Here is a 22238-nt window from a genome sequence, read left to right as displayed (position 1 = left end):
TTGGAAAGTTATCTCCAATGTTTGGGGTTATTTTTTTGCTCTCACTTGGAAAACGTCTACTTGCGTGAATTTTCAGACTGACTTTCCTGCGTCCCCCCCAGCCTGTGGCAGGGGCTGCGCTTTGCGGGTCTCTGCCCCGTGAAAGGATCTTGCTGCAGTTTCCCCCCTCTCTCACCTTGCCATGGCTGCTCTCCAGAGCCCCCCCGCCATCCGCACCTTTATTTGCACGACAAATACGAGGGCTGGGCACAACATCCCATTGGCACTCGCGTGATCGCAAAGTACAGAGATACCGATACATCCCTCGTCCCGCTTCTGCTTTGCTTTTGTCCGCAGATGTCCACCCCGCGAGACTTTCTCATCACAACACGATTTCCGTGCGCTTCTGCCCAAGGCTTTCCCAGCCCCGGGCTCCCGAGCGGTGAGCGCAGGCAGCACGCCTCCGTCCCGCCCGCACTCGTCGGCCTGCTCCTAGGACCAAAAAGCAGAACAGGTTATTTTTACAACACCTATTTTCCATAATCCCGAGCTGATGAACCTCCTCTGACGCCTCAGAAATCGTTACGGATCGAGTCAGTTGTTTTGCCTGCGACTGTCATTGGAAAGCGTGTAATTCTCTTGTTTATTGTTTTCAAATACGGGAGCTTGGTTTCCTTCTGCTCTTTATCTAAAAACTCTTTTGAAAGTTACCCGGTATTTTCCCAATTATTAAAAATGGCCATTAGTGATCAAGAGATACTCAAACCCACCAATTTTAGAGCCCCCCCTAAGCCAGTTTCTTTGACCACCTGGCCTAGAAATACCTGTATGTGGAAACCGTGCCCTCGCCCGGCGTCACGGCTGCATCGCCCGGCTTCTCCGCGAACACACCGAGGTGGGCTTCCAGCCCTCCGCGTACCGCCCGGGCAGCGTTCCGCCGGCGGCGCTGCTCGTGCTAACGCAGGTTGTGAACCCCGGTCATTGGCTTTGCTGCCGGCGGGTCTCCCTTGGCCTTTGGTTCCGGTCGCTTGAGCGAAGGGTGGGGAAAATTGAAGATAAAACGAGCCACGAGGGAGCCGGGGCGCCCCACCTTCCCTCCCCGCCCCCCCCTCCTCCCGGCAGGTTTCCCACGGGGGGTGCGGTGGGGGAACGGGGTGAGACCGGGGTGAGGACGGCGGTGGGGAGGATGATGAGGGTGAGGAACGCCCCGACGATGCGGTAGGCGCTGGGTGGGGCGTTGCACGGGGGGTGCGTTGTGGGGGGCGTTGCGCGGAGGGGGGGGCGCTGAAGGGGGAGTTGCGGGGGCGTTGGGCGGGGCGTTGCGCGGGGGAGCGTTGCGCGGGGCGTTGCGCGGGGCGTTGCGCGGGAGGGCAGTGCAGGGGGCGTTGCGCGGGGGGGCGTTGGGCGGGGCGTTGAGCCGGGGGGCGTTGCAGGAGGCGTTGCGCGGGGCGTTGCGCGGGGCGGTGTTGGGCGGGGCGTTGCAGGGGGCGTTGCGCGGGGCGTTGCGCGGGGCGGTGTTGGGCGGGGCGCTGCGGGCGGGGCCCCGCCGGGGCCGCACCGCCCCTGCCGCCGGCTCCGCGTGGGTGGCGGCCGCGCAAGAGCGGTGCCTCCGCGGCCGCAGAACGGCGCAGCCGGGCCGGGCGGAGGCGCGGAGCGGCGCGGAGCAGCGCGCAGCGGAGCATGTCGGCGCTGCGGAGGAAGCTGGGGGACGAGTACCAGGTGGTGAGCACCTCGGCCAGCGGCGGGGGGCTGCCGCCCCCCCGGGCGGCCCCGCGGGGGAAGCGGCAGCGCTTCGTGGACAAGAACGGGCGCTGCAACGTGCAGCACGGGAACCTGGGCGGCGAGACCAGCCGGTACCTCTCGGACCTCTTCACCACGCTGGTGGACCTCAAGTGGCGCTGGAACCTCTTCATCTTCATCCTCACCTACACCGTGGCCTGGCTCTTCATGGCCTCCATGTGGTGGGTCATCGCCTACATGCGGGGCGACCTCAACAAGGCGCACGACGACAGCTACACCCCCTGCGTGGCCAACGTCTACAACTTCCCCTCCGCCTTCCTCTTCTTCATAGAGACCGAGGCCACCATCGGCTACGGGTACCGCTACATCACGGACAAATGCCCCGAGGGCATCATCCTCTTCCTCTTCCAGTCCATCCTGGGCTCCATCGTGGACGCCTTCCTCATCGGCTGCATGTTCATCAAGATGTCTCAGCCCAAGAAGAGGGCCGAGACCCTGATGTTCAGCGAGCACGCCGCCATCTCCATGCGGGACGGCAAGCTCACCCTCATGTTCCGGGTGGGCAACCTCCGCAACAGCCACATGGTCTCGGCGCAGATCCGCTGCAAGCTGCTCAAAGTAAGTGCTGCCCTGACCCGCTTGCCCCCACCGGCCCCCCCCCGTGCCGTCCCCACCTCTGCGCCGCCCCCGGAGCTCGCCGAGCAGGGGGGCTTCGCCGTCCCTTGCTCCTGCCCGGGGCTGCCTCCCTGGCCCTGCGATGCTCTTCAGGCTCAGCCGTCGGGCACCAGATTTACTCTCAACCGTCTGATTTACCGGCAGCCTTGTAGGATAATACATGGGGTTTACGCGCACGTTTCTATTTTTCTATAAAACGCTAGATTTCTCTGACAAGTAACTACTTTGTAGCTGGAATTCCTTGGTGTGCGTTTTAACAGAAGGCTGTTTGCCTTTCTGGCGTGCTTCTCTGCTTTCAGGCAACGGTGAGTCCAGTCAGGCAGAACTTTATTTACATGGTGCATGAACTTCGTGGAAAGCAGAATGCCAGGCTTAGAGGCTTAAAAACCGTGCTAAGGGGCCCTGCGTGTCTGGGGAGAACTGAGGGGTTATCTGAGACTTGCTGAGATGGGATGAGCGTGGAAGGGGATGGCTCGGGTGACGTTTGCCCGCAGAGCATCCCGCATGTTTCCTCGGCCCGGGATGCGGGTGACCTGCCCTTGGCGTGGGTGCTATGCAGGGGCAGGTGGGGTCCCTTTGCCTGGGGGGGGACACACCCCACTTGGAGGGCTGCCCTGCTTTCTTCCCTGCTCCGCTGGCTGCCCACCCCCCCCACCCCCCGCAAAGGGATGCTCATCCCCCGTCTGCTGCACCCGGATCCAGCGAAGCACAAGTGCCTTTTGCTCAGAGCCTTCTGAAGTTGTCGTGTTTTGGCCCAAATCCGTGTTTCCAACGGGGGTTTTGCTGGCAGGAGCGTCGCCGCGTTCAGTGAGGGTTGCAGAACCCTCGCTGCATCCCGAACCGTGGGGGAGCCTGTGGCCAAAAGGAGGGGTAGTGCTCGCACTCAACAAGCTGGAGGGGGGGAGGCAAGAGGAATTTAAAGAATCTCCATAATTTCATTTGTCTCCTTCGTGCCGTGCCCGGATAATTGCGGTAGCTGGGACCGACATCGGTGAAGATGCTCTCGCTGCAGCTGACCTGGAGGCATCTATTCCCGTTCTTTTCTTTTTGAATAACGAGCTGGCATCTCGGTTCCGCTTTTCCCTGACACGAGCTGTCCCTGATTGTTTCCTCGTGTCAGAAGTTTAGAGGCGTAAATTGAATGACGGGCAATTAGCCTGGTAAGGAATCATCCGGTCTTTAGAGGGCCCCACGGTGACCACTCCACCTGCCTTGTGAGGCCATCCTGATGAGGGAGAGGTCTGACCGTCACATTTAACATACATCTTTAATAGCTTTAAGAAAAACCAAAATGAGTTATTTCCGTTACAAATTTAGAAATTAAATCTTTTCGGATCCAGAGGTGCCGCAAGGGGAATTTTAAAAGTTGGAGCTTAAAACTCAGTGAGGCTCCAGAAAATTTCCTGAACTTAAAACACGTGAAAAAGCGGCTTCATAGCCATCTTTTCTTCTGGCTTTGTGACGGCAGTGCCGAAGTCACGAGGGTGAAGGTTTTGCAGCTGGGTATAAACGAGTGAAAAAGCGAGAGGAGCCCGGGGAGCCCTGCCATAGCTGCAGCTCAAACAAAGCAAGCTGTCCCTGCGTCGTGGGGCTTCGGTCGCGGTAGGGAAAGGAGAAGCCACGCGTGATGCACGCCACTGCGTGGGGGTGCGGGCGGCTGCGGGCTGGCGCGCTGAGCCACGGGCGTCCCGCGGTGCCCCCTGCCTGCTAGGCTCGGGGGCTTTCCCCCGGCCCCTCGCTGCCCAGCCCGCGGGAGCTCTAAATGCGAGCAAGAATAATAATAAAGGGCTCAAATGTGGCTTTTCTATGGATACGGTTAGAGCTGGCTCTGCGCATCCCCTACCAAATATCTCTGCACGGTGCATCCTTTCGCTGCTGGGGAGGAGCAGTGCTTGGCCGGGCTTCCTGGCCAAAAAAAAAGGGGGAGGAAAAAAGAGGATTGCAGCAGGGAGAGCGATCTCCCTTCCAGGGGCTGCTGCCACGCACGGACGGTCTTTCCGCCTTGCAGGAGCACGAGTGCGTGGCAGAGGGGGATCGCCGATTCGGTGGTTCTGCTGGGGTTTGCGTGTAACCTCTGTTGCAGGTTTATTGCAAAAGCGGGAGGGCAGAGTTAATTGTAGGGCTGCTCGCAGATTTCCTGCTCAAACGCTTCTTTTCTTGGTAAAAGGTTATTCTGCTTGCAAAATCTATGTAAAACCGGAAATCCCAACACACTGTTCTTAATTTTGGGTTGGTTTGTTTTGGGTTTGGTTTTGTTGTTTGGGGTTTGTTTTTTTTTTTTTCCTGCTAAGCTTAGACCATGCAGGAGAAAAAAAACCAAATAGAAAGCCTTAAAACAGGGAAGTGTGTGCAAAGACTCATTCACTGTAATGTTAACTTTTCAAAATGAATCTCCAGGATTGTAAAGAACACGAATGAAACTCAGAAGCCCTGTACTTTCCTCCCTACATCACACTGAGTCAAAGGAGTCACTCAAGGTCATTTGATTTGACAAATGTATTGGCTCCAATTGCAAAATAGTCAGTAGTCCAAGTTCTCACGCCCTGCCTTGGATTGGATACGGCCTGTAACTCAGGGGTGGCTGTGAAATAATATTTGGTTTGTCTATAACATTTTCGCTCTCAATCTTTATCTCAGTCCCCTCGGAGCAGAAGCAGTCATACTTCATATAGATGGCTTCACAGCTGAATAATGTAACACCTGATTTTACTGCAGCTGTAAAATAGGAGGGGTTTGCAACAGAGGGGATAGGTTGCCCAGGAATCCCATAAGACCCACACAAGCGGTGGTGGTGTGGCGATGCCGAGGGAGCAGGATGAGGGTCCCCGGGAGCCCCATGCGAGCGGTGGTGGTGTGGCGATGCCATGGGAGAGGGAGGAGGGTTCCCGGGAGCCCCATGCGAGCGGTGGTGGTGTGGCGATGCCATGGGAGAGGGAGGAGGGTTCCCGGGAGCCCCATGCGAGCGGTGGTGGTGTGGCGATGCCATGGGAGAGGGAGGAGGGTTCCCGGGAGCCCCATGTGAGCGGCGGTGGTGTGGCGATGCCATGGGAGAGGGAGGAGGGTTCCCGGGAGCCCCATGCGAGCGGTGGTGGTGTGGCGATGCCATGGGAGAGGGAGGAGGGTTCCCGGGAGCCCCATGCGAGCGGTGGTGGTGTGGCGATGCCATGGGAGAGGGAGGAGGGTTCCCGGGAGCTCCATGTGAGCGGTGGTGGTGTGGCGATGCTGAGGGAGCGAGAGGAGGGTCCCTGGGAGCCCCATGTGAGCGGCGGTGGTGTGGCGATGCCATGGGAGAGGGAGGAGGGTTCCCGGGAGCCCCATGCGAGCGGTGGAGGTGTGGCGATGCTGAGGGAGAGGGAGGAGGGTTCCCGGGAGCCCCATGCGAGCGGTGGTGGTGTGGCGATGCCGAGGGAGAGGGAGGAGGGTTCCCGGGAGCCCCATGCGAGCGGTGGAGGTGTGGCGATGCTGAGGGAGAAGGAGGAGGGTTCCCGGGAGCCCCATGCGAGCGGTGGAGGTGTGGCGATGCTGAGGGAGAGGGAGGAGGGTTCCCGGGAGCTCCATGCGAGCGGTGGTGGTGTGGCGATGCTGAGGGAGAGGGAGGAGGGTTCCCGGGAGCTCCATGCGAGTGGTGGAGGTGTGGCGATGCCAAGGGAGAGGGAGGAGGGTTCCCGGGAGCCCCATGCGAGCGGTGGTGGTGTGGCGATGCCATGGGAGAGGGAGGAGGGTTCCCGGGAGCCCCATGCGAGCGATGGTGGTGTGGCGATGCTGAGGGAGCGAGAGGAGGGTCCCTGGGAGCTCCATGCGAGCGGTGGTGGTGTGGCGATGCCAAGGGAGAGGGAGGAGGGTTCCCGGGAGCTCCATGCGAGCGGTGGTGGTGTGGCGATGCTGAGGGAGCGAGAGGAGGGTCCCTGGGAGCTCCATGCGAGCGGTGGTGGTGTGGCGATGCCATGGGAGAGGGAGGAGGGTTCCCGGGAGCTCCATGTGAGCGGTGGTGGTGTGGCGATGCTGAGGGAGCGAGAGGAGGGTCCCTGGGAGCCCCATGTGAGCGGTGGAGGTGTGGCGATGCCGAGGGAGCGAGAGGAGGGTCCCTGGGAGCTCCATGCGAGCGGTGGTGGTGTGGCGATGCCATGGGAGAGGGAGGAGGGTTCCCGGGAGCTCCATGCGAGCGGTGGTGGTGTGGCGATGCCGAGGGAGCGAGAGGAGGGTCCCTGGGAGCCCCATGTGAGCGGTGGTGGTGTGGCGATGCCATGGGAGAGGGAGGAGGGTTCCCGGGAGCTCCATGTGAGCGGTGGTGGTGTGGCGATGCTGAGGGAGCGAGAGGAGGGTCCCTGGGAGCCCCATGTGAGTGGTGGTGGTGTGGCGATGCCAAGGGAGTGGGATGAGGGTCCCTGGGAGCCCCATGCGAGTGGTGGTGGTGTGGCGATGCCAAGGGAGTGGGATGAGGGTCCCTGGGAGCCCCATGCGAGTGGTGGTGGTGTGGCGATGCCGAGGGAGTGGGATGAGGGTCCCTGGGAGCCCCATGCGAGTGGTGGTGGTGTGGCGATGCTGTGGGAGTGGGAGGAGGGTCCCTCCGGCACCACAGCAGCTGTTACAGCTCATGGCACCCAGGCAGCAGCCCACCCATTTTTAACCTTGCTTCCCTATCATTTTATTGGAATAGAATAATAGAGTCATTAAGGTTGGAAAAGACCTTTAGGATAATCAAGTCCAACCGTCTGCTCCCCACCTGCAGCTCGTGCCTCTTTCTCTGGACTTTGCGGTGTCCCTCGAGTACTGCATGGTCTTTAACCCTGCTTATTCATCACTCTTCCATCTGTTAAAATGTTGATTATATGGAAATTTTTTGCAAAATAATAGTTCACCCTGCTTTGTCATCCTCTCCTCTGCACTGGTAGGGGTTTTTTGGCTGCTTGATTCAAACTGAGATTTTGGGGCAGGTACTGCTGGGTATTCCCTGGATCTTGCTTGGAAAGCATCCCTGGAGAAGTTCCTCGTAAAGGCAAAACATTTTTGACAGTAGCGGTGGTAGCTGAAGTCCGAAGTAGAGGAGCCAGAGCTTTTACAGCCAGCCCTTTAGAGGATTCCCCCAAACCGTTAGTGTTCGTAACACAGGCTGGTGCACGCAACTCCTAATTGCGTTTTGCTGGGTCTGACCTGGGGCCACCATCTTCCTCTGTCCCAAAGCTGAGCTGGGTGGGGGCCTTTTGGTGTCTCCAGAGTGACAATGTCACCCAGAAATGGGCCAGCCTTCGCCTCTCCTGTGGCTGTAACAATGTTGTAGGGGTATGGGGTGTCTGATGGAAGCAGTGCCCCCCTAGAGCTGCTCCTTGCCCTGCTTACAGGTGTTATTTGGTGCTTTCCTTGTGTTTTTGTCTTTTTATTGAAAAGTAGAGTTCTCTCTAACGAAAGAACAAACAAAACCCTGCAGGCAGGATATTTATGCAGATGTGCTCTAGATGTTTCTCGGCTCCAATGCCTTTATGTAAAACTGCACGGTGTACGCTAGGATGGTATAGCAGAGGCAGGTGTGATAAATCTGGATTTTCACACACAAAAATTAAAGCATGTTTCTTAGCCGAAACTTCAGGGCAGTGAAACACACAATTGTTTGTTTGGGATTAGATCTCCTTCAAATCTAGCCGCCGTTTGGGGAAAATTTTAAAAATAGAAACCAAATCCTAAGCGAGATGCATAATCCGGTTTTGCTCTGTCTGCTGCCGTTTGCATTTAGGCTCCCAACTGCTTCCGACCCCGGCGGGCTTGGCTGTGGCTGCACTCTTTGTGCCCTCCCTGGGGGCTGCCCCGCTCCCTAGGGGCACCCAGCATCCTCCTCTCCCTGCTCCAGCTCCCAGTGCGGGGCTTTTTTACGGGAGGCACGGTACTGGGTTTCTCTGGGAGCTGCTGGTGTCGCTCGTAGGAGCGCTGATAGTCCGGAGGCGACGGCTGCGCTGCTCCCTGTCCAACGGGGCACCCTCCCGCCCAGCCACATACATAGTGCAGCAGGTCTGAATAACGAGGAGAATGGAAGCAGAGTTAGAGGAAAGGTTATGCTTTATCCTGCAAGCCTAATTGTGCTCCCATTCAAAAAGAAAAATCCCATTTCAATTCAGTGGTTTTGCTCAATATGGGAAGTTTCACATCAGCTCAAACCACCGGGAATGATGGAAATGCATCTCAAGTAGTGATTTAACGTTGGGATTTGGCTGTGTATGATGGATACAACAGTTTGTAAAACTTTCTAAAATCTGAGTAGCAAATAACGGAAAATTCCATAATAATGACCAGGAAGGTCTATAATGTTCTGTTCCTGCCTATTCATAACACGGGGAGAAGAAATAAAAGCTGGAGAGGGAGCGTTTGGGCAGGCCTGTGCTGGTTACAGTGCTGCTCACGGCCCGGGGATGCGCGGCGTAGCTTGCAGCGAGGCGCGCGAGCCGGAGCCCTGGGTTTGAGGTTTCAGCTCTAGGTGTGGTTTTCTGGACGTATGTAGCTGTTAAATTGTGATTTGCAGTGTCTTAGCAGGCAGCTCTAACTGAAGTAGTAACTGCATCCCCTTCTTTGGGCTCCTCTGGTCAAAAGGACAGAGACCTATGAACCTCCCATGAGAACTGTGTGCTCGGCTGCTTTGGGGCTGATGTAGGTGGCTGTTCGCTGGCACTGGGGAACCCTGCCTTATGGGTATGTTGGTAACTAATCCAGCTGCTACCGCTGCAAGGAGTTTCTGTTTGTGGACCCTGGAGGTGGCTGTGGGCCCCTGCCTGGGGTCACTGTGTCGCAGCATGGATTTTGTGAGGTTTTGGGTGGCTTTTGCTTGCCAGAGCCTCAAAGCGCTTCATCTTCCCCTCCTGGTGGGTGATGCTGCGGGTCAGTGGCAGAGCCGGTATCATAGAATCATCAAGGTTCGAAAAGACCTCTAGGATCATCAAGTCCAACACCCTCAGGCCTCCTAAACCATGGCCCCAAGGGCCACGTCTGCACGGTGTGTGAACCCCCCCAGGGATGGTGACTCCCCCACCTCTCTGGGCAGCCTGTGCCAGGGCCTGACCACTCTGGCAGGGAAGGAATTGTTCCTAATATCCAACCTAAACCTCCCCTGATGCAGCTTGAGGCTGTTCCCTCTCGTTCTATTGTTTGTAACTTGGGAGAAGAGCGTCCTTCCAGGGCTCCTGTGTTGGCGAGCTGCACTTGCAGTAAGACAGGTATTAGAAATAATTTACCCCTGCTCTGCTTCCACCCGTTTCATGGCCATGTGGCTGGGCCGGGGTTTGCCTCGTGCGATGGGTGGTGGCAGAGCACCGGTAGGGATGCGGGATGCTGTCGGGGTGCCTCAGTGATGGCTGCTCCAATAGTGATGTCTCTCTCTGTCTCTCCCCTCGCTGCCTGTCCAGTCCCGCCAGACCCCGGAGGGCGAATTCCTCCCGCTCGATCAGCTGGAGCTGGACGTGGGCTTCAGCACAGGGGCTGACCAGCTTTTCCTCGTGTCCCCACTCACCATCTGCCATGTGATAGATGCCAAGAGCCCCTTCTACGACCTCTCCCAGCGCAGCATGCAAACGGAGCAGTTTGAGATTGTCGTCATCCTGGAGGGCATCGTGGAAACGACGGGTGAGTAGAGCAAGCAAATGCTCCGTGAAAGCAGATGTCACCCCGCAGGTCGTACCACCCGCTTTCGGAAAAATTGGGTGCTTCAGATTGCCCTTTAATCCAACGACACGGTCAAATTTTGCAAATGCTTTAAGACAGCCAAAGTTGTGTTTTCCTACAAAGTGAAAATGTTTGAGGGATTTTTGGCCACGTGTCTGTTACCAAAGTGATGCACTTCGGTGCTCCCAGCCAGGCTGAGAAGCCTCCGGCGCGGTCGCCGCCGTGGCTCGGCAGGGCGGGGGATGCGGGTTGTGCCGTGGTCCCCGCGCCATTGCCCGGCAGCGATGCTGCGGCCCGGGCTGGGGGCAGGTGCTCCCCCCAGCCAGTGAGTGCCTTGCTTCGCTTCCCAGGCTGCTGCAGGGCAACGCTTATGAGGGATATGCGGAATATCTTTGTTTTTCAGTCTGTATGCTGGTGTCCCAGCGTTTCTGTGCTGGGCTGCTTTCCTAGCGGGGGGGGGCAACCTCCAGGGGCCTCAGGCTGCAGTAGGGTAGCAGCTCAGCCTGGTGCCCGGGGAGGCTGGGGCAGCAGCGGTGAGTTGTCCCTGCTGGTCAGGAAACAAGGACCACTCCCTGATGTTTCCAGAAGAACTCCCTGCTGGGATCGTAGCTGGCTCATGTAGGGATTTCAGGGCTGACATGCAGACCAAAGCACTCCCGGTTGTTGTTTTTTTTCTTAGCAGAACTGTTTTAAAACTGAAAGGATGGAAGAAAAGGAATTTTGTAAATAGCTCATTAGAATTTTAAAACGAAGTGGTGTGTTTGTATACTTCTGAGTTTATTTTTGTAAGTATTTTGGGCTTAGGCATTATACACAGAACAGTGAAAATGAATGGTGGTATTTTCTGGATCTGTAATGCGTAACTGGTATAAACTTGCAAATTTTGTGACCTCGTTTTAAAAGATGAGATGAATATTGGGTAAAATAGAGCAAAATCTGGATAAAATATGGAGGGAGGAAAGGGTTTTAAAGTTAAAAATATCTTTTAAAATGTGAGTAGATGAGGGAGGAGGAGAGTATAGTGCTGGAGGGCAGCGGGACTGGAGGAGAACCAATATCAGCTATGGTGAGAGACTCTAAATGTGAAATTGGAGGTGCTGTAGGCAGTGGTGAGGAGGCAAAAAGCCTTGCTTCGTGGCACTGCCTTTGGCACAAGCCCTGGGGGGTTATTTTAAGCTGCAGCACTTGTCACTGATGGTTTCCAGTCGGTAGCTTTTTCTGAGCCTGGTTGAGGTCAGGAAAACAAAAACAGGCATGAGGGAAGGGCAATCTCATCTAAAGGATGGCCTTTTTTTGAAGAGAGGAGGGGAGGACACTTGGTAGGTCTAAAACTTGCAGAAAGCCAGGACCCATCTCTCTATCCTGGTGCTCTTCCAGCAGATTCTTTATGACGGTTTCCACCTCCCCTGTTGCTCACCTTAAAGCCAAAACACATCTGGCAAACCAGAGGTCTTGCGGTGGGAACGTACAGTAACCGATGCACACAAACACGGGCGACTTGTGCTTACCAATGTCCATTATATATCAAGAAAAATGGGCAAGGTTTCATATGGGATAAGTACCTGAACACCTCCGCTAAGGTAGAAGGGATTTAGTGCAGAGGCGGTTTAGTGAGAAGCTGCGTCTGGTGCTGCGGCGTGTGACCGCCGGAGCTGGGCTGGCTGAAGGTCAGGAGGCATCAACCCTGTCATTGACGGAACACCTTATGCGAAATAGGTTTCTTCTCGTTGTGGAAATAACGTTGCAGAAATCTTCTGCCTAAGCTGCCTTAACTTTTGGTTTGTCTGATGGCCCACAGCCACCCCCAGAGCAGGAGCAATAATTTGAAGAGGATTATTGGAAATGTTATAATTTGCAGCTTACCCTGTTGTGTGTTTTGTAGATAAAGCCGGGAGGAGACTCGGTCTGTGCTTTCTTCCTCTGCGGCGTAAGACAGTTACCCGCCCTCGCTGTAGCGTGTCAGTGATGTCAGAAGTGCAAAACGAGTCTGAACCATGAGGCTGAAAGATAGGAAGTTTTTCGCTCTGCAGTTAACATCTGTTTTACACCTGGGATGCAGAAGAAACCCATCCTAAGGACAGGGCTTGCTCTCTGGGGGCTGCTGTCCTCGCTGCACAGGTCTCACTCATAATTAAATTAAATGCTGCTCCCAGGAGGATTAACAGAACATTGTGATTGTACTTCAAAACTCAAGGCACCGCAGCCGAGGTGTAAGACAGCAGCCATCAGAAAGGCCTTCCGCACCCCTGGAAGGGCCGAAAGGCCGGCGGGAGCATCGCCTGAAGTACCACTGGGCTGATGCTGGCACCACAAGTCGTCCCATAACTCAGCCTTCCTCTCCACTCAGCCTCGGCTCTGGCCTTTGCCTGGTCCTTCTGGGCTTGGCTGGACCAGGCACAAACCCTGAACCCCTCTCCTGTTCGGTTCAGAGCAGCCCCCGCTTCACTCACAGCTGTAACTTCGGCTCCTTTGTAAATCAGCCACAGTTTATTTAATCTTCCTCCAACCTACGTCCCGCAGGCTGCATATTCATCACCCGCAGGGCTCTCCGGGGCTGCGCGCAGCCCCGTCGGGCTTGCTCGGCCCCTGTGAGACCCACCGGGGCCGCCACCGCGCTCTCTCCAGCCACACGCAATCAAAATTAATTGGAAAAACCTTTTCAAATGTATGACCTGCTCACTGACGTTCCGAGACAAAAAAACACAAGCATCATTTTTACACCAAACCAAAAATAGCGCCCTGGTTTCCAGACAACTGCAAGTTATTTCTGTTCTTCCCACCTTTCAGCCTAGAAAGCTGCCTTTGTAGCGTTATCTGTGACCCTCCTCTCAATTTCGGCATGGAAAAAAAAATCATCATCATTTTGTATCATTGCACTGAATTGAAATTGAATTCGATTTTGAAACTCAGATGACTTTCAATACTAGAACACAATGAAAATGGATGAATTCGTACAGTGATGGTACAAATGCCTTTGGTTTCTTTCCAAAGGCAAGAGGTGCAAAAGCTAACCTGAAGCCGGGTGACGATGCGCGCCCCTTCCCGTGCTGACGCCGTGACGGCGCATCCCGGCGCTGCCGCAGGCCAAGGCAGTGTTCCCCTGGGAAACCCTGCCTGGGAACTGGGGGTTTTTTTAGTTTAAAATTGGACTCCAGCTTTAATGTTTCCCTGTGAAAACAGTTAATGTCACTTGGATGTCTTCATTCCCAAGTGGGGAGACGCGCACTGAGCAGAGTACCAGTTTTAGGAGAAGCTTTCCCCCGGCGCTGGATGCGCTGCTTGGCTTCTGCGCCGCGGCTCCCGACTTGACAACCAGTTCAGGGACCTGATAAAATAACATGGCTTCTGCACGTAGTCATTAAGCAACCTGATAGTACGGCCAATTTTCTAAAGCTGCTGTCTTATCATCTTTTTTTTTTTCTTCTTTTTTTTCCCCCCCAAAAATTGGCTTGGCGAGCATCAATACCAAGGAGGTGACTTGTTTTCTCACCCGCCGCACAAACGCGGCGCAGGGGAATCGCACTGTTTGCTCCCACTGCCAAGCCCTTACAGCGCAGCGGGGCAGCCCCTGCCGGGGCTGTACGAGGGTCCTACCCCAAATCTTTGCTAATAGTATTTTGTAGCATATTTAACGGCGAGGGCTTTGATATCCATCAAGGTTCTTCAACTTGCAGGGTTTAAAGGGGGAGCTAGTGATTTCAGCCTACGCTCCTGGTTTGTTTTTCAAGTAAACTATTTTCTCTGCCTGGAAAGTGCTGTGAAATTGTGCTCAGATCTACAACACCCTTTGCAAAGAACCGAGTTACTCAGGCGTGCCTCTGGTGTCCTGCAGGGATCTGCTGGTCCCAACGAGAAGAATTAGATGGTGAGGAAATAATAATAAATAACAAAAGTATTTCTGTTGTGGTATGCTCTTACCACTACTTCTGGTTGTAGTGACATGACAGAAGTGACCTTTAGTCTGGAGCTGAAGGAGGCAGAAATACCTGTAAAAAATAAATGCAGGCTTTTGGTTCAGCAAGGGAAAAATAGGAGAGAATTGAAGTCACTGGAAGGATCAGTGGGGTGGATGCAGGGCTCTTGACGTGCTTTGAAGTGCTTCAACCTTCAACTAGTCTATAAATCATGTCTTCAAAATCTGTTTAGCAATATTGTCGCATTTCTGCGTTCGTGTGTGATCGTGTGGCGCCGTAGGACGCAGCGTTTGGGAGGCATAGCGTCTCCGTCAGGTTACGCCAGGACAGCACAGGTTAAGGGTAAGTCATCTGGCTTTGCCCTTTCCCATGTTACTCCCGTTCCAGTCCTCCGGGATCGCCGTCTGGGGCGGGCACCTTATGAACTGTAGAAAGTAGTAGTAGGTATTGAATATTTCTCTCTTTAATATAACCTTGTATTTATAATAAATAGGGGTTTAGGAGTCCTAATAGCATTCGGTTTGAGCCAGCTCTGTCTTTTGATAGGGACTTAGAGCGTCTTGGTTTTCTTTAGCAGGTACTTACGAGGACGTTTCTTTTTCCTTTGACTTTGTTTTCTGCTTTAATCAGTTGACTTTTGATATGCAATGCTACCAAGAGATTTAGAGAGTTAGTAAATATATACAATAAATCTTGTTTTGACTGTCTGCAGGGAGAGTAAAGATTTTTTTTTTGAGAAGTCTAATGAGTTGTTTAAGCAGGATTTTCTTGCTTATAAATCCCACTTGGCTGATTAAAATCACCATTTCCAATGCCTTCTCTCATTAAATCATATAAAAATGATTTCTCATAGATGCCTCCCAACTTGATTAAGTTAATTTACTGCCTCATCACTGAAACTTTAATTTCTGGAAATATAAACATTTCTTTATGCTCTCCTTACCCTCCTTAATTAGAGCTTTTAGGTTGTTTAGATAATAGCACGTGGAAAGTGGGAAGCGGACCCAGCGCATCACTTGGGGGAAGGAAGCCGGGGTCTTCTGACCGTTCCTGGCAGGGAGCAGCAGGCTGGGCTCAGCAGAGCCCGTCTCCCCTCCCCTTCCCAGAGGGGACGTGCACCCTTCCAGCCGGCCCTTTCTTTTAGGAAATAGAAGCAAAACATCTCAGCGGACAGATTATTTCTGTTTTGGAGGTCACGGGAGGGGGCACGGCCATGGATGCTTGGGGTAACCATGGGTGGCTCCTGGCTGTCCCTCCTGTGTGACCCGCAGACAAAAGCTCATGGGTGGGGAGTGCTCTGAGGTCCTGCCGGCACCAGAGCCCGGGAGCATTCCCGGGGCCGCTGGGGGATGCTCGGCGCTGGCCCTGGGCTTTGCTTTACTTGCATTTTCTGGAGTGTCAGTCAGCAACGGGCCAGTTTCACAGCTGAGATGTTCAAATGGCTTTTCAGAATCCGAAGATGGTTATGATTCATAAGGGTAATTGCTAATCATTTAGGATTATTTTTGATATATATTCAACCCCTCCATTATTATGATAACATATAATTTTGAGGAACACTCAAAGCGTTTATTTCCAAAACCTATTGTCCCGATTTCACATTATTGTGATGGAGGATTTTAAGCTCCGTTGTCAGCAAACCTTCCTGCTCGTGTTCATGGGGAGAACAAGTTTTGACTCTTAGGCTGGGTTCCCCTTCTGGGGCTTTGCCTCTGTGTGCATTTAGGAGTACGTAGCCTCTTGCAATCGCTGTATTATCCTGCGACTTACCGATAAGCTGCTGAAATCGTTAAAAAAAAAAAAAAAAAAAAAAGAACAGTTAATAAGAACCTGAAATGTACAGAAACCTGGCAGGAATGGTATATGCATCCATTTTCAAAACTCATTAAATGTTATTTTGAAAACCTTTTAACATCATTTTCTCATTAAAGAAACCAAACAGCCTGCCAGGCTTTTTAATTAAATAAATAGAGATGGAATCAAAGGCATATTCCACCGGCTTTCCTTTTAAAAACATGACTCGCTTGAATTATGAAACCGTGGGTCTCCATAGGAAGGTTTCTCTCAGAAACAGGTACGTGGGAATGATTTCAGAACTGAAACAACTTGAGCGAACAAAGATCTGAATACAGATCTGAAAGCAAATGCAATTTAGACAATTTCCAGGGCTATTTAGAAATGTTTTGCCTATGCATTATTCTCAAGGTTGCTTAGCTTCAAAGAAACCCCAATACAAATTCAGCAGCTCTAAAGGTGGAGCATAAAATATATTTATTCTCTTTTTATCTTACCATTTGGATTTTGGAGGTTTTGGGCAGATGTGGGCAAAGTGTTGTGGGCAGAGGATAGGAGAGAGGGAAAATGCTCTGGAGCGAATGGAGGAGCGAACCAGACTCAAAACACTGCAACACTTGATAGTTGGTAGACTTCATAAATTATACCTTGCTCATCCTCTCGCTCTCCCTCCCCACTGTCTTACAATAGTTTTTGTGGCCAGATCTTGGTGTTCATAAGGTATCGTCAATGTCATCGGATTGACAGGACAGAAATTTGGGTAAGAGGTAGAGCGGGGAGCTCAAGGTCCAGAGCAGACCTGCACAGCACCGTGCGTTGCTCTGCCCTCGATGGCTCCGTGCTTGCTCCGGGTTTGCCCCTCTGCGTGAGGGCGGCAGGAAGCTGTCGGTAGCTTGGGTTTGGTGGAGTACAGACCTGCCCCTCTGTCGGGGACCTATTCGTCATGGTCTTTGGCAAGGGACGAGGGGAGTCCTCACCTTCTGCATCAGTGGGAGGGGACTGGTGTCTTGGGGAGCCCAAGGCAGCTTTCACCAGGCATAACTTGATGACTAAATTGGCTTAAAAATCACCCCTCTGAACCACTTGTCTGCAAAATATCACAGGAACACAAACAGTTGAGGTTGGAAGAGACCTCTGGAGGTCGTCTGGCCCAACCCCACTGCCCAGGCAGGGCCACCCAGACCCGGTTGCCCAGGACCACGTCCAGGCAGCTTTTGAATATCTCCAAGGAGGGAGACTCCACCACTGTTTCAGTACTGGGACGTCAGTAAGGAGTGCCAGGTGGGAAGGTGACAGGAAAAGAACAATTCAGCAGTTCTACATGCTGAAAGTGGATTTCTTTCCCTTTTTTTTTTTCCCCCTAAGCATAACCTAAACATGATAAAATAGCCATTTAAAATGTTGTGGTCTTAGCAGTTCAGCAAATCTTTTTCCAGTGCTACCATTATATAAAATCTGTTAGCTGAAAAACCAATATTTGTCGGTCATGCAGGCAAACCCGTTTGTCACTGTCAAAGCAAAGGTGTGCTGAAATTGGGGCTTTCATCGCCCAGCGTCCCTCTGCCCCTCCTGCAGCTGCTCCTCGGGTGCAGCACAGCCAAAGGGCTCAGCTGGACCTAAAAAGGGAAGAAAGCACTTTTTAGTGCTAATGAAAAGATGTAAGGCTCTGGGGAAATGTAGCAAAGCTGTATGGGTTTGTGTGCTACAAACAGCACACAACAGCACAACTGGGAGAGAAGAGTTTTGCTAACTGCATCCCTTACATAACTTGCAGCCGTTGCATAAGGCAGCAATTCCCCAAAGTACTGAATTCTGCTGCGTAAAGCCTTCGTGGCTCCTTCTCCTTTTTTTTTCCCCTTAGATCTCTGGAGATACAGGAGAGAAAAACAATAGTGGTTTTAATCTGGAGCTCTGCAGGAGCTTTCCTTTCACCATATATAATCTGAATAACTGGTGATTCATCAGAAGTCATGTCTTTGCAAAAAAATACTTGTTCACGCTTAATCAAACAGAATACGTTCTCCTTGAACAGGCCTCCTTGTGCTGATCTTGTGCTGTGTGTGCTGGCACAGACGGACCTTGTACCATCAGTCTACACATCTAGTTCAGTTTTTTCCGTGAGTAAGTATTGGAGGGCTGAGCACGAGCTAGTAATCTCGGGGGGAGTGACATGTGCAATCATGCAGAAAACTCAGGAGCACTAAAACTTGATCTCTGGTATAAATCTGCACCGTGCCTTCAGGAAATCAAACCTAGATAAGAAGAAAAATATGAATACCCAGTTCCCCGCGAGCGTGCGAGCTACGTCCCTTCTGCAGCTGGAGCCGTTTGGGTTTGGTTATGGGGGTGCCAGGGGGCAGGATGTCCCCGGTGGGGCTGGAGGGCAGCATTAGCACACGCCGAGCCCTGGCAGGTCAGAGCTGTTGTGCGAGCGCTGGTTGGAAATGTGTGGAAAGCAAAGGGCTTGAATTTCTCATGGAGCAAACGTGGCGCGGTTGCGAGGGGTGTTGCTTCCTCGCGCTGCAGTGCTGGGCGGGGAATACTTCGCTCCTGTAAACCCACCAGCAGGCAGGGACGTGGAGATGCTGCTTGCTAAATATAGACCCGAATTGCTCCTCTCTGAGAAATTCATAAACTAATAAGAAACTCTACAGTGATCAAATTGTGCTGTTCCTCGCTTATTGTTTTTTTCAGTTAATAAGCATAAATTGGAGGTCTTCATTTTATTCGTGTCCTCTTACCATCGTTGCCTCTCCTACCGAGTTGTACAAATGAGTTAGTGATTTTTCATATTTCTGGACAGAGAAAAGCTTTGGCTACAACAGCCTCAGTACTGGAGTGACGAGGATGCTGTCGCGCATCCGCGAGGAGATCAGCTTAGAGACCCGTTCAACTCACGTGCATGTATGGGTTGTGCCAGCATCTGAATTTGAGCACCGTGAATCTGAGGGACATATTTTATTTGCCCAGATCTGGAAGTGGGGCACGGCATGTCCTAAATAAGAAGTTTCCTGCAAAATAATTTGAAGAAAGAATGAAAATACTCATCTGGGGAGGGCTAGTTTTATCTTAACTCGGGAAGCAGTTTAGTTGTTGATGCGATTTGAATGATTGGTTTTGCCATGTCCATGTTTCCTATAACAGCGCTTTCCTTGGGGACGTCCCCAGGTCTCCGTTCCGGGCTCAGCAGCTCCTCCCGGGCCAAGTGCGGCGGCGGTACCCGAGGAGGTGACGGCACCTGAGGAGGTGATGGCTGGCTCAGGGGTTTGTCACCCACATCAATGACTTTGTCGCTTAACCCTAAATGAAGCCCTCAAAAGCGACGCTTGCTACCATGGATCTAACTGAAATCCGGTTGGGCCCAGCTGCCTCTTCTCTTGCTGCGTTTGTGCAGAACAAGCACATCTGAGCAGCACGAGGAGCAGCAGCGGGAATCCCCGTGCCCGGGGGTCCGTGGTGTTAACCCCCGAGTGGGACTGCTGGAGGGGCTGGGCAGGGGCGCTCGGCCCCTTCGGCTCTGGAGACCCCCGAAATCCCAGGCGTGGTCAGTATAGGGGATGGAGGCGTTCGTTTCTGAGCTGCCGTGCTGCAGCAGGGACCGTCCCCGAGACCAGGCTGGGGCTGCCGGCAAGGCTGTCGCCTTAGATGGGGTTTGATGGGACACAAATGGAAAATCTTCCATTTTCTGTTGGTGCAGCAAATATATTCCTACTTCCAAGAGCGGCACTTCTTAGCCGTTTCCTTATAAATTGCATCTTTCTCATTTTTTCCTCTGGTTTGTTAATATTATTGTAAAATACATTTTAGAAAATGGTGTTCTTGCAGGCAGTCCTGTCCTCCTCAGCAGCCCTGTTCCTGTGCCTTAGAATGAAATAAAGTCCATTTGACTTGATTCGGTCCGACAAATCAATTTTTGCCCTTGCTTGCAACCTTGCTATCTTCTAGCCGATGCAAATTGCTTGGTTACTTTGTGCGGTGTTTTTCCGTGGTTTGAAGTTAGCGTGGTGGGGCTGCAGCGACCCGTCCCCGGCCTTTCCCTGCCCCCGCAGCGCGGGCTCTGCCTTCGCCCCTCGGCGGGTCTCTGCGTCCACGCGCTGCTCCCTGCAAGCGAGGAGCAGGTCAGCAAAAAGATTTTGTGATATCAAGGAGGGGGGAAGAGCAAAGCCGGGAATACCAATAGTTCCCGGCAAAGGCTTGCACCTGGCAGCCAGCTCTGCGAAGCCCTTCTAGCTTGGCAAGGGGTCAGAGCGGTTTGCACTTTGCTGTGTTTCTTCCTTTCACGTAATGAGAACTCTTCATGTTTTCAAAATTAAAAAAAATTCTTTGTACCTTTTCATTCCTTGGAAATTCTGGAGGGCCACTGCTGAAGCATCAGCATCCTTCAGTCTTCAGATGGTTTTCCTTGCTGTTAAATCTTGTTACAAAACCAAGGTTTTTATTCTTTTGCCTGAGAATTCAGCTATGGGGACGCAAAGCGCTCATTACCGAGCGCTCCCTCGCTAGACCTAGTAATCAAACCCTCACCCATTCACATAAATAAGCACAAAACTGTTGTTATCCTACCGTATAGTTAGTTAGCTGTTAAAAATATCCGTAGGAGCAAGGGGCTGCCGCAGGGGTGGTCTCTAAAGCGACAGCGGTCAGATGAACGGTTCCCTACCTTTCCTGTTCAAATGCATTTGCTCCTTACAGATCGAGGCTCCTCTTTGCCGAAGTCTTTGCAAGCATAGCTGTTTGTCATGGCATACACATGCAAATTTTTAAGTAACCTGTCCTGATTCAGAAGGGCGTGGACCAGGTGAGGCCAGGCCGGGTACCAGCCCCCAGCCCCCCGGCGTACAGCTGCACTATCGTATCATTGGTAGGATTTTCCTAAATTCTGCGCTTGTGCAATGACGGGGAATGATCTGCCCAGGGATATCGTGGCGGGGGTGGTGGTGTAGCTGCGTTGCATGAAGGTTCCTTGGGATTTTCTCAGGCACTGAGTGCTTTTATCAGCCAGGCAGCAATTTTCTTCTGAGCATATTAGAAGGACGTGAGGGTGGAAGGGGTGAAGGAGTCTGAACTTCCTACGCTTCATACCTTCGGGGGGGTTCACTATGAATTGTTACAGGGAAGAGTGATAGTGGCAATTTCATCTTAATATGAATGGAAAACTTCAAGAATACTCTTTAGGCATTTCCAGGATGCACCTGAACTGTCAAAGATCTGCATGTGTTCCCAAGAAGAAAGCAAGTGGTCATTCTCTGTGTGCTTTGGTTATTAACAAAGACTTTCCATTCTCTTTAACTTTTGCGTAATCGCTTATGTAGGCTTCGTAAACTTGTTAAAAATTTTATAGGTATTTTATTCTATGTTGAAATTACTGAAGTGATGATATTTCACAACCTCTCCCAAGGCTGTTGATGAAATAAAGGCCTGAGGATGAGTTTCAACTCTTGGAGAGTCTCTTGCTGCTTTTTTATGCTTATCAGGCCATTTCTGTTGGCTGATACTGGGCCAGATCATAGGGTGATAATGTATAATAAATATAGTATATAAGTATATGTAAGTAATATACGTATAAGTATTTAAGTATAGTAAATTCAGTCCTGCAGAGGGGCAAATGAGGTGGACACCCCTGGTTGATGTACAAGGCTGTGGCCCATGGTGTTGGCAGGGGCTCCTAACGGCAGCCTTTTAGCTGCTGGCGTGTGTGCAGGCGTGTGCATGTGTGCAGGCGTGTGCATGTGTGCAGGCGTGTGCATGTGTGCAGCGGCAGCAAAGGGCCGTGGAGGTGGAGGAGCAGACCTGTATGGCCTCTCACCAAAAAGGTGCTTTTTTTTATTTATGTCAAGGATGCGAGTTGAAACCTGGAGTGCAGAGGAAACCCATACTGTTAAATATCTCCCAGTTAACCACCGCGGTAGGAGGCTCTTGTGAAGATCTATTTCTTTCATTAGGTACAGAAATGCATTTTCTTTCTTGATTTCCATCGCTGCAGCCGAGTCCCTTAGGACTCGTTCTGTTTTAAATTTTTTCTCATAGTGAAACCTTGATATTGAAACTATGCTAACTCACAAAAGTATCAGGAAAGGGAAAAAATGAGATTGTTTTTTTCTCCCCCACTGTTTCAGATTTACACACATGCCAGTCCTGTCCGCACATGCACCGTGGTGTGGGTGGGTGATGTTTCTGTTGTCTGGGGCAGGGACCGCAGTTTATCTGGGTGCTGTTTGCGCCCAAGCAAACGGGGCATTTCTCGTAACGGCACCGACAGTCAAAATCAAGCCGTGCCCTTGAGGCAGGGGAGGAGTGCCCTGAGATTCATTGAGTTGCCACCTTTTCCTGAAGGACCACCCACCTACCTGTATTTTGACTGTAGGTGGAGTGTCTTGGCACAGTTGGGAAGGCATCAAATAAAGTCTCAAGACATGGGCAAGTGCTGTGCAGTAACTCGTCTGGGTACCAGTAAGAATTCAGCTTCCTGGACTAAGTAGGAAGAAGATTTGTGGT

General features: G+C 52.4%; 1 protein-coding gene across 1 annotated transcript in view; it reads left to right on the top strand.

Moving 5' to 3' along the window:
* Window positions 1–1519: 1519 nt before the first annotated feature.
* KCNJ3 (potassium inwardly rectifying channel subfamily J member 3) overlaps window positions 1520–22238 on the top strand; it is a 59442-nt gene continuing 38723 nt past the window's right edge. Inside the window, exons 1-2 of the mRNA XM_075092712.1 lie at window positions 1520–2337; window positions 9780–9996. Coding sequence (XP_074948813.1) covers window positions 1660–2337; window positions 9780–9996 — 895 coding nt within the window. The 5' untranslated portion in view covers window positions 1520–1659. The remainder of the gene's footprint in view (window positions 2338–9779; window positions 9997–22238) is intronic.

This window comes from Phalacrocorax aristotelis, chromosome 5 (assembly GCF_949628215.1).
Source record: "Phalacrocorax aristotelis chromosome 5, bGulAri2.1, whole genome shotgun sequence".
In the NCBI taxonomy this organism is placed as follows: domain Eukaryota; kingdom Metazoa; phylum Chordata; class Aves; order Suliformes; family Phalacrocoracidae; genus Phalacrocorax; species Phalacrocorax aristotelis.
Note: the sequence above shows the minus strand (reverse complement) of the source record. Positions and strands in the feature narration are given on the sequence as shown.